Source organism: Buteo buteo, chromosome 14 (genome assembly GCF_964188355.1).
Source record: "Buteo buteo chromosome 14, bButBut1.hap1.1, whole genome shotgun sequence".
NCBI classification, from domain to species: Eukaryota; Metazoa; Chordata; class Aves; order Accipitriformes; family Accipitridae; genus Buteo; species Buteo buteo.
In genome coordinates, this window is record NC_134184.1 from 27,770,788 (window position 1) to 27,782,009 (window position 11,222).

Genomic DNA, 11,222 nt, shown 5'->3' on the forward strand with positions numbered 1-11,222 from the left:
CATTGAGACTAAGTGCATAATTTAAAATTACGTACTGCTGATGCATAGTTTAAGTGGCAGTGATTTTTCTATTGCCTCAGCCTAGTCCTTTTGGTCTTGCTGGCCTTGGTCTGTTAGAGCCAACAGAACTGTGCTGATTGACAAACAACTGGAGAACTGGAGCACCATTTCAGCCCATTTTGAACAAAAAAAAATAAGGGGAAGGGGGGCAGGGAATCTTAGCTGCTTCTTGCTCAAATTTTAAAAAAAATAAAATAAATAAAATTTGAGTAGTGAGTTTTGGGCAAGGATTTGAATTTTTCATTGTAGGACACTTCCATGAACATTTTTCAGTGTAAAGGAGGTATGCTTTTATTTTTTTTATTTTTCTTCCAGAGCTCATCATCTCCACAGGAGGTAGCCTTTCTTTCTTTTGAATATAGACAATCCTTGGTCCCCAGTTTCTTGTGATGATATATTCACTGCAGACCACATCCTTCTCCCTTTTGCTGGTATTTTCAAGAATGACTTGCAGAGTGACTTACTGGTCACCTTCACAGATGGTGGCAAAAAATACCCAAAGGGAATGATCAGTAAGAAGTTATTCAACTTTTCTAAAACTTTAAATCAGATAGTTTTGGAATATAGTTATCATACACTTCTCAATTGTTTTTATTCTTTCCCTTTAATACTTATTTTTTCAGCATTAGCACATTACTGGTTTTGGAACCAAGAGGAGGTAGAAAGACCTCTTCACCTGCTTAGCCCTTCAGTTAATGTAGCTTTTTCCAGTGTATGTTTCTGAAGAATGAATACTTTCAATTTTATTTTTTTTTTTATCCCATGTAATATTTAATAGGATTTCAAAGGCAGAGTTTTCTCTCTTCCTTTCCAACTCAGAACATCGGTTTGGATCACCTCTGACTGAATTTTAGCAGGTGAGAAACTCCAATACTGCCTGCAAATCACAGACATACTGTGACATAAGTAGCCGTATTGAATGACTGCACATTTATGAGACCTGTTCCATCCAGCCATTGTCCAAGAGTCCTTTGGACAGGATATATATAACTGCTTGCACCAATATAACCAGAGATTTTTCCAAAGGAAGTTGGCTTTATTTTCTTCTCATTATTATAATGACTCTGTTCTACTTCTCTAAATCTTGTTCCCCATTGCAACCAAACCCTCTCCAGAAGAAAAATAGAAGGAAATTCCAAGTACCAGGGTTGAAAAAAATCTACTTCCAATGACACATTATCGATTAAGGTACTGTGAGCAAACGGATATATTTTTCCCTATCTAAGCTGGAAAATTTCCTCTTGGAGCATCTGATTCTGGATAGTATTTTCCAGTTTGGGTTTGCAGATAATGGACTTATTTCATTTTATAGACTTGGGGAAAATAAATGTAAGAGGAAGGAGAACAAAAGACTCAAAACTTCACTCCATGTAAGAACTAACACAAATGTAAAAGGCAATCAACAATTCCTGACTGCTCCTATATTGCACACAGACTGAGAAACTCATGCATTCAAAACCCCTTTGAGGGGAGGACTACCCACAGATGCCTCAGCTGTACTCTTATTATGCAAATGTGTGTTGACATAAAGTTGCCCAAATATCTGAGAACTGCATTGTCCTAGTGATTCCCACAGCGCTGCCGCAGATCCTAGACTCCCATACTAACATCGGTGTGTTCCGTTGTGGGAGGTTTTGCAACATCCTGAAGCAGAAGAGCAGAATTTACCCCTTAAAGTAACAGAGAGATTGACATATGTTTTCTCCATCCATTTGGCTGGCCTACAATAAAATGCCTAGTGCTCTATCAGAGTTTGTAATTGATTGGCCAGTAAACAGCTTGTTGATAATAACATATTCTAGCCATCTGATGTTTTGAACAATCCAGTAGCAATCTGCAGCAATGTTATTTACACTATGTTCCCTGCACTGGGCACGAGTCCAGCTTTTACCACCACCAAGAACAAAGAAGCAGGAGGTCTGTCATAACCTTCAGAAGGTTTTGCAAGTAATTTTGAGGGTTTTCAGAAGCAGTTTGACTTCTAGCAGAGGATTCAAACATGGAAATCTTTTTCATGTTCTTTGCTTTATGCATCCTGTAACCTTATAAATGGGGAAAAAAGTTGTATAGAACAACTTTTCATAAAAGATAAGCATTTAAAGGATATCAGGTTTGCCTGCAAAGACAGAGAGGCTAGATCATTCAAGGAATACTGGCAACCTCCCGTTAGTCATGTTTGGTGACCTCAGGCTGATCTTCTGGGCCATGTAACGTAGTCTCTCAAACCAGGTCCCCTGCCTATTCAGATTGTCTATATTATTCCCCCTTGGGCCCTTTCTAAGGAATTCGCATCACAGGGGAGTTTGGTCTATGTGTGTGTTTGTTTACACGTATACATACAACTAGTATACAGGCAGGGTACAGAGCCCTAGGTGTTTTATGGTACCCTCAGATCATGCAATATAAATGCAAGTATTAATAGCAAAGACCAGGTTGAAAGGGAAAATTGCATATGACAGGTCTGAGCACCAGAGCACCCCAAAATCCTAAGGCTCATTCTGCAATACTTAGAACAGAGAGAGGTGAATAAGACTGGACTGCTCAAGTCCAGGGGGGACAAGACTAGGCACAAGTTCCAGCACATACCCAGGGAACATTTTGGTTTAGGTTTTTGCCAGACCTGAGTTTGGAAGCTAAACATCTTTGTAACTGAGATGAGTGGCCCCTTTTGTTTTATGCTCTCTCTAGTCCAAAAATATTTAAATATTATCTGCAAATAGAGACATGTAAGTGCTACCATTGACAGATGTCCTAGTGAAAGCCAGGTCTCTCCCAGGGTCAGAAACATTCCTCAGCTCTCTATGAACGCTTAGTACATTGGACTCCACAGGTAACTCCTACGGAGGAAAGCTGAGGCTGTGAGTGCCGATGGGCTGAATTGTGAGATTGAGGAACACACCAAGATGAAGAAGTGTCCAGAACAGAACATGAAGCTTCTGGGGGACAGTCAATTCCTTTCAAAGCACTGGCCAAGTTCAAGGCACTTCCATTACTACACAACAGCAGAGCAGGGATTGAGAGGATGTACATTTTGCACTTCAATGTCCATTTCAAATCCTCATTTCCATTTTAAGAGTGAACATATATTTTCTTTAATAGAAGTGTATATTCTGCATGTAATCATAAGGCCTAATAATGGTCTGCGTTGTGTTGTTATCAGTCAAATCCCAGTGACTTTAATAGATTTATCTGGCCTTTTTGTAACAGTGAAAATGAGACTTTTTTTTACCCAGTGGCTATGATAGTCTACTGGTTTGCTAGAATACATATGGGATGAAAACCAAAAAGACATAGCACCTATTCAACACCTCCATTGCTAATACTCATATGGAATCCTTTAAAAAATCCTCAGCTAATCCTGTTTCTTGAATTTCCCTTTTAATTCTTACAAGCAAGCACAAGATCCCAGTGTCATTGGTTATTAGGTTTAAGTTCTTTAGTGTAAAGATAATAAGATCCCCTTGGCTAGAAGGATATTTAAAGTCTTCCATACATTTTAAAAATAATTTCATGTAAGATTCTTCTACAAAACCATCACCATGCTGTATTTCAGTGTGTTAACAAGTGTCTTCCTTGCCCACATCTTTTCCTAATTAAATAACTGCAAGAAAATAAAAAAGCTTTAGAAGTCTACTTAAATAAGTTCTTTGAAGAGATCATTTTACCTGTGAAGATTTTGTCATTTATACAACCTGAGAATTAACTCTTTTCCTTTCACACTTTTTGTTTTATAAATACTTGTCTGAAATGGATCTCGCCATTTAATCTCCAATGGAGCTTTTTATTCTTTGGCAGCTCATTGGCTGTATAATAGTTCCTTTTTTTTTTTTTCCTTTTTTTTCAGATTCTTCAGCTCAGCTATTACATATAGTCTGCCAGTATTTTTAGATGGTTGCTTTCATTATTACTTAATGTGTGTTGGTTTCAGCAAATATTGTAACTACAACTATTGCTTATTATGGGTCTCTTTTTTTCCCTATAGTCAGTCAACTGGCAACATTCCAACCCCTTTTTAATTTCCTATGACTAGAAAACTATGCATGCAAGGTCTGCTCACTCTTTCAGATGTTTGACATCATTACTATTTAATACGCTCCTTCAAGAAATGTTGTTGCCACAGCATTTCCTGACAGCTTTACTGTTCTGCTACTTCATTAAATACAACTGTAATTATGTTTTAAAAAATAAATACTTTGTACAGAGACCTTAAGAACCTTCTGAATTTCATTTGCTACACAGCTACTTCCCACTCTGTCCAGCAATATTACAGGAGACTGTGTTGGTACAAATTAGTTATCTTCTCTGATGTCCTTTCCTGACAACTGCATCCGAAACCTAATATAGTTCTCAGAATTTCCTAGAAAATAATAGTATCTACATGCCTAGGCAAGAGATATGGGTAATGAAGTGTAAACGGAATAGAGTATATAAGAAATTGCTTCGGCACCTCTGGTTCATGTTTACTTCTTGAATTTCAAAAATGGAGGGATGAACAGGTTTCAAAAGTCACTGAAACCTTACCTCAATCATTTAAGCAACCCAAATTTAGCTAATTATTCCAATTCAATCTAGAATATTTAGATCTGTAAAGCCATGGTAGAATTTTCACATGGCCTGTGAACTTCTAGGATTTGTGGTTTTTTCTACTCTTGTTCACATAGACAATAGACATCTTTATCAATAATGCACCAAGGAAATGCAAACCCTTATGTTTCCTAAACATTTCTGTTGAATATCTAGCCCTCCATTTATCCCACTAGTCAATTCCTCTCTGTATCTTGAAATAATCCCAGAGGCAATTTCACAAAATTCTATTAGGTCTTTCAGTTCTGAAAAAAAACTCCTGTTTTCTGCCCCTTCCTCAGCTTCCTCTTCTTTCTCTCCTCTGCCTCCCCCTCATCATTCAGGACTGAAAATAAGAGACTTCAGAAACAACAAACCTGTGTCTCTGTATGTTAGGAAGAAGAAAAAGCTATCTTTTAGTCTGAAACATTAAAAAGCAAGGTGACCAAGAGGATAGAGATGGTCTTGTAAAGGTATGTTAGTGGAAAAAAGGGCCCTGCAGACTGACGAAACTGAAGAAGGTTCATCATAAATATAGTAAATGCATTTAAGACAGAACAGTATATCTACCAGATGCATTTTTATCCTGCCTGTTCAGTTCCTTCTCCTGGGTAGAGGATGTGTGTGAGAGACAAAGAAAACAAACCACATGTAACAGATATTGTCAGTTTTGTTCAATGCACTCCAAGAAGTTATTCAACCACTGTAGTTTTGATGGCCATACATGATCTTATTCAGAAACAGAAAGTAGCTCTTGGTAAACTTCTGTAGCACTGTCGTGGTTTCACCCCAGCCAGCAACTAAGCACCACGCAGCCGCTCACTCACTTCCCCCCCATCCAGTGGGATGGGGGAGAAAATCAGGAAAAGAAGTAAAACTCCTGGGTTGAGATAAGAACGGTTTAATAGAACAGAAAAGAAGAAACTAATAATGATAACGATAACACTAATAAAATGACAACAGTAAGTAATAAAAGGATTGAAATGTACAAATGATGCACAGGGCAATTGCTCACCACCCGCCGACCGACACCCAGCCAGTCCCCGAGCGGCCAAAAAAAAAACTGCCTCCCCCCCCTTCCCAGTTCCTAAACTAGATGGGACGTCACATGGTATGGAATACACCGTTGGCCAGTTTGGGTCAGGTGCCCTGGCTAGGCATGAGAAGCTGAAAATCCTTGACTATAGTCTAAACACTACTGAGCAACAACTGAAAACATCAGTGTTATCAACATTCTTCACATACTGAACTCAAAACATAGCACTGTACCAGCTACTAGGAAGACAGTTAACTCTATCCCGGCTGAAACCAGGACAGTATCCACCCCTTATTCTATACCATTGACGTCATGCTCAGTTCCCATACCTTTAGTTACATTCTGATCAATCATCACCACCTTTCCATCCCTTTGAGACATATGAACAATGATATATATATATATATATAAAAGTATATACACACAGAGATATCAGTTCTTTAGTTCATGGGTTACGTTCATAAAATGTTTGAGTTCATTTAGTTTCCGACTCTGGGCTCCATCTGTCATACCAGTCTGTCTGGGCAGGAGGGATGGTGCAAAGTCCTCTCAGTCGGTAGAGCGGAATTGGGCTTCTGTGCGGTGTGAGGAGCAGATGACATTTGATGCAGCAGGAGGATGGTGTGCACCGTTGGATTGTTGTATGCTGGAGTCAGTTCTGGTTCCACCTCTACGGCGCTTTGCTCAGTTTTATCACAGTTCTTTCTTGCTTGATCCAAGTGATTCTTACTATAGTACTATGGATATAGCATATAACAATTATAGTAATGATAACATACAGTAGCGGGGTTATACAGCAACTAATATCATACAGTTTAATTCTGGCTATTTTCACCTAAAATCAAATCCCCTTGAGGCACACATCGGACTTCCCCATCTTTTCGCATCACCCACCAAGTGCACCCAGGCCCTTGAGCAAAAGCAATCCCACGAATGGGTTTACCTTTGCCTGAGGCAGGAGTAACCCAGACTGTTTTCCCTAACATGTTTTTCATGTGCACTACAGGGACTTTATCCCCTTCTACAGTATGTAAAAATTCTGATTGGGCAGGGCCACTCCGATTGGCAGATCCTCTGGTGTTGACTAACCAGGTGGCTTTTGCTAAATGTGTATCCCAATGTTTGAAGGTTCCACCCCCCATTGCTCTCAATGTAGTCTTTAACAGTCCATTGTATCGCTCAATTTTCCCAGAGGCTGGTGCATGATAGGGGATATGATACACCCACTCAATGCCATGCTCTTTGGCCCAGGTGTTTATGAGGTTGTTTCGGAAATGAGTCCCATTGTCTGACTCAATTCTTTCTGGGGTGCCGTGTCGCCACAAGACCTGCTTCTCAAGGCCCAGGATAGTGTTCCGGGCAGTGGCATGGGGTACAGAGTATGTTTCCAGCCATCCGGTGGTTGCTTCCACCATTGTCAGCACATAGCGCTTGCCTTGGCGAGTTTGTGGGAGTGTGATATAGTCAATCTGCCAGGCCTCCCCAAATTTATATTTCAGCCATCGCCCTCCATACCACAGGGGCTTTAACCGCTTGGCTTGCTTAATTGCAGCACATGTTTCACATTCATGGATAACCTGTGCGATAGTGTCCATGGTCAGGTCCACCCCTCGGTCTCGAGCCCATCTATATGTTGCATCTCTTCCCTGATGGCCTGAAGTATCATGGGCCCACCGAGCCATAAATAGTTCACCCTTCTGTTGCCAGTCCAGGTCCACCTGAGCCACTTCAATCTTGGCAGCCTGATCCACCTGTTCGTTGTTCCGATGTTCTTCAGTGGCCCGACCCTTGGGTACGTGAGCATCTACATGACGTACTTTTACAACCAGATTCTCTAACCGGGACGCAATATCTTGCCACAGTGCCGCAGCCCAAATGGGTTTACCTCTGCGCTGCCAGTTGCTCTGCTTCCATTGCTGTAACCACCCCCACAGGGCATTTGCCACCATCCATGAGTCAGTATAGAGATAGAGCACTGGCCACTTTTCTCTTTCAGCAATATCTAATGCTAGCTGGATGGCTTTCACCTCTGCAAACTGACTCGATTCACCCTCTCCTTCAGCGGTTTCTGCAACTTGTCGCGTGGGACTCCATACAGCAGCCTTCCACCTACGATGCTTTCCCACGATGCGGCAGGACCCATCAGTGAACAGGGCATATTGCCTCTCATTTTCTGGCAGTTTATTATACAGCGGGGCCTCTTCAGCCCGTGCCACCTCCTCCTCTGGCGACATTCCAAAATCTTTGCCTTCTGGCCAGTCCGTGATCACTTCTAAAATTCCTGGGCGACTGGGGTTTCCTATGCGAGCCCGTTGTGTGATCAATGCGATCCACTTACTCCACGTGGCGTCAGTCGCGTGATGTGTAGAGGAGACCCTCCCTTTGAACATCCAGCCCAGCACTGGCAGTCGGGGTGCTAAGAGGAGCTGTGTCTCAGTACCAACCACTTCTGAGGCGGCTCGAACTCCTTCATACGCTGCCAATATCTCTTTTTCAGTTGGGGTATAGCGAGCCTCGGATCCTCGATATCCTCGACTCCAGAACCCCAGGGGTCGGCCTCGGGTCTCCCCAGGTGCTTTCTGCCAGAGGCTCCAGGTAGGGCCATTCTCCCCAGCTGCAGTATAGAGCACATTTTTAACATCTTGTCCTGTCCGGACTGGTCCAAGGGCTACGGCATGAACAATCTCCCGTTTAATTTGTTCAAAGGCTTGTTGTTGTTCAGGGCCCCATTTAAAATCATTCTTCTTCCGGGTCACTTGATAGAGAGGGCTTACAATCAAACTGTAATTTGGAATATGCATTCTCCAAAACCCCACGACACCTAGGAAGGCCTGTGTGTCCTTTTTATTAGTCGGGGGAGACATAGCTGCTATTTTATTAATCACATCCATTGGGATCTGACGACGTCCATCTTGCCATTTTATTCCCAAAAACTGGATCTCCTGTGCAGGTCCCTTGACCTTACTTTCTTTTATGGCAAAACCGGCTTCCAGAAGGATTTGGATTATTTTCTTCCCTTTCTCAAAAACTTCTTCTGCCGTGTTGCCCCATATGATGATGTCATCAATGTATTGCAGGTGTTCCGGAGCTTCACCCTTTTCCAGTGCAGTCTGGATTAGTCCATGGCAAATGGTGGGGCTGTGTTTCCACCCCTGGGGCAATCGATTCCAAGTGTACTGGACACCCCTCCAAGTAAAGGCAAATTGTGGACGACACTCTGCTGCCAGAGGGATTGAGAAAAACGCATTAGCAATGTCAATTGTGGCATACCACTTGGCTGCCTTTGACTCTAGTTCGTATTGAAGTTCTAGCATATCTGGAACAGCAGCACTCAGCGGTGGCGTAACTTCATTCAGGCCGCGATAGTCGACTGTTAGTCTCCACTCCCCATTAGACTTCCGCACTGGCCATATGGGACTATTAAAGGGTGAGCGAGTTTTGCTGATCACTCCTTGGCTCTCCAGTTGGCGAATCAATTTGTGGATGGGAATCAGAGAGTCTCGGTTGGTGCGATATTGCCGCCGGTGCACCGTCGTAGTAGCAATTGGCACTTGTTGTTCTTCAACCTTGAGCAACCCCACAATCGAAGGGTCTTGAGAGAGACCAGGCAGGGTAGACAGCTGTTCAATGCCCTCCGTCTCCAAGGCAGCTATACCAAAAGCCCATCGATAACCCTTCGGGTCCTTAAAATACCCCCTCCTGAGGTAGTCTATGCCAAGGATACACGGAGCCTCTGGACCAGTCACAATGGGGTGTTTCTGCCATTCCTTTCCAGTTAGGCTTACTTCAGCTTCCAATACAGTTAACTCTTGGGATCCCCCTGTCACACCAGAAATACAAATGGATTCTGTCCCTCTATAACTTGATGGCATTAGAGTGCACTGTGCGCCGGTGTCTACTAGAGCCTTATACTCCTGTGGGTCTGACGTGCCAGGCCATCGAATCCACACAGTCCAATAGACCCGGTTATCCCTTTCCTCCACCTGGCTGGAGGCAGGGCCCCTCTAATTCCGGTCAGAGTATTCAGTATTCACTTTTCGTAAAATTGGCTCAGAAGTCCCTTCAAGAGGATCGGAAATAAAATCAGCCCTTCTACTCTGTTTGGAAACTGGAGCGGCATTTTTCCTGGTAGAATCCCCTTTTGTGGTGGCTTTTCCTCGCAGTTCACGTACCCGTGCATTTAGGACCGAGGTAGGTTTTCCGTCCCATTTCCTCATGTCCTCTCCCTGATCACATAGGTAAAACCACAGGGCACCTCGCGGTGTGTACCCTCTATAGTCTCTCTCTTGGGCAGAGGAACGCTCCCTCCTAATAGCTGAAACATTGGTCCTTACACGTGTGGAGTAGGACATATCCTCTTTGAATTGCTGGAAATCCTCAGACAGCTTCTCCACAGCCGCAATGCAAGCTTGTAGGGAGGAGGAGAGATTTTCTTCGTATTGACGGAGTTGGCGAGCCACTTCCTCCACTGTCGGTGCCTCTTCATCCTTCCAGGCCATTATTGCCAATGCGTTGGCATAGGATGATGGTGCGCTCCGTACAAACTTCCGCCACATGGGTCGTGTGCATTGGACTTCATCTGGATCTTTGGGTAATTGTGGGTTGTCCGGGTCATGATGAACCGTCTCTAGCACAGCTAATTCCCTCAGATATTGAATACCTTTTTCCATGGTGGTCCACTTGCTTGATTGACATATAACATCTTCCTTAAAGGGGTACCTTTCCTTCACACTTGACAGGAGTCGCCTCCAAAGGCTGATGGCTTGTGTCCCTCTTCCAATTGCCTTGTCAATGCCACCTTCCCTGGCAAGCGATCCCAGTTGCTTGGCTTCCCTACCTTCTAATTCCAAGCTATTAGCCCCATTGTCCCAGCATCGGAGGAGCCAGGTGATAATATGCTCACCTATACGGCGGCCAAAGTCTTTTCGCAAATCCCGCAGCTCACTCAAGGATAGGGACCGGGTTATTATCTCTGGTTCTGCCTCCTCCTCCGGTTCCCGTGATGACCCTGGTTCCTCTTCACCCTTCGCTAAGCGAACTGATTTTTTTGTATATTTCTTTTTCTGTACGGGGGCAACTGATACTGGTGCAGGTTGGTCCGCTGGTTCAGTTGCAGTATCGCTAGCCAGGTTTTGGATAACCGCAGTGTCTGTCGACGAGGTTTGGGTAGCAGCAGTGCTCGTCGCTGGGGCTGGAGGGACCGCAGTGCCCGTCGCCGAGGTTTGGGTAGCTGCTGTGCTCCTTGCCGGGGCTGGAGGGGCTGCAGCGCCTGTTGTTGAGGTTTGGGTAGCCCGAGTTCTCATCGCCGGGGCTGGAGGGGTCACGGTGCCTGTCGCCACGGTCTGGGTGCCTGCAATGCTCCTTGTCGGGGCTGGAGGGGCCGCAGCGCCTGTTGCCAAGGTTTGAGTGGCCGCGGTGCTCATAATTTTGTTGTTAGGTCCAGAGACTTTCTCTTCCCCTTGAGGGTACTGAATGGTGTCGAACAGGGCTCGATAGGCATGGGCCAGGCCCCAGCACGTTGCAGTGATTTGTATCTCTCTGGAGCTGCCGGGGTGACAGCATA

General features: G+C 43.9%; 1 protein-coding gene across 1 annotated transcript; it reads right to left on the reverse strand.

Moving 5' to 3' along the window:
- Positions 1 to 6,234: 6,234 nt before the first annotated feature.
- Positions 6,235 to 9,687, reverse strand: LOC142039517 (uncharacterized). Its single transcript, XM_075046103.1, has 2 exons — positions 7,353 to 9,687; positions 6,235 to 6,396 (listed from the first exon to the last, which is right to left on the reverse strand). The coding sequence occupies exons 1-2, from the start codon at positions 9,529 to 9,531 to the stop codon at positions 6,389 to 6,391; spliced, it is 2,187 nt and encodes a 728-aa protein (XP_074902204.1). The 5' UTR covers positions 9,532 to 9,687; the 3' UTR covers positions 6,235 to 6,388.
- Between the last annotated feature and the right edge of the window lie 1,535 nt (positions 9,688 to 11,222).

Excerpts from the sequence above, each read along its gene's own strand:
- LOC142039517 (XM_075046103.1), bottom strand. The coding sequence starts at position 9,531 with ATGCCATCAAGTTATAGAGGGACAGAATCCATTTGTATTTCTGGTGTG.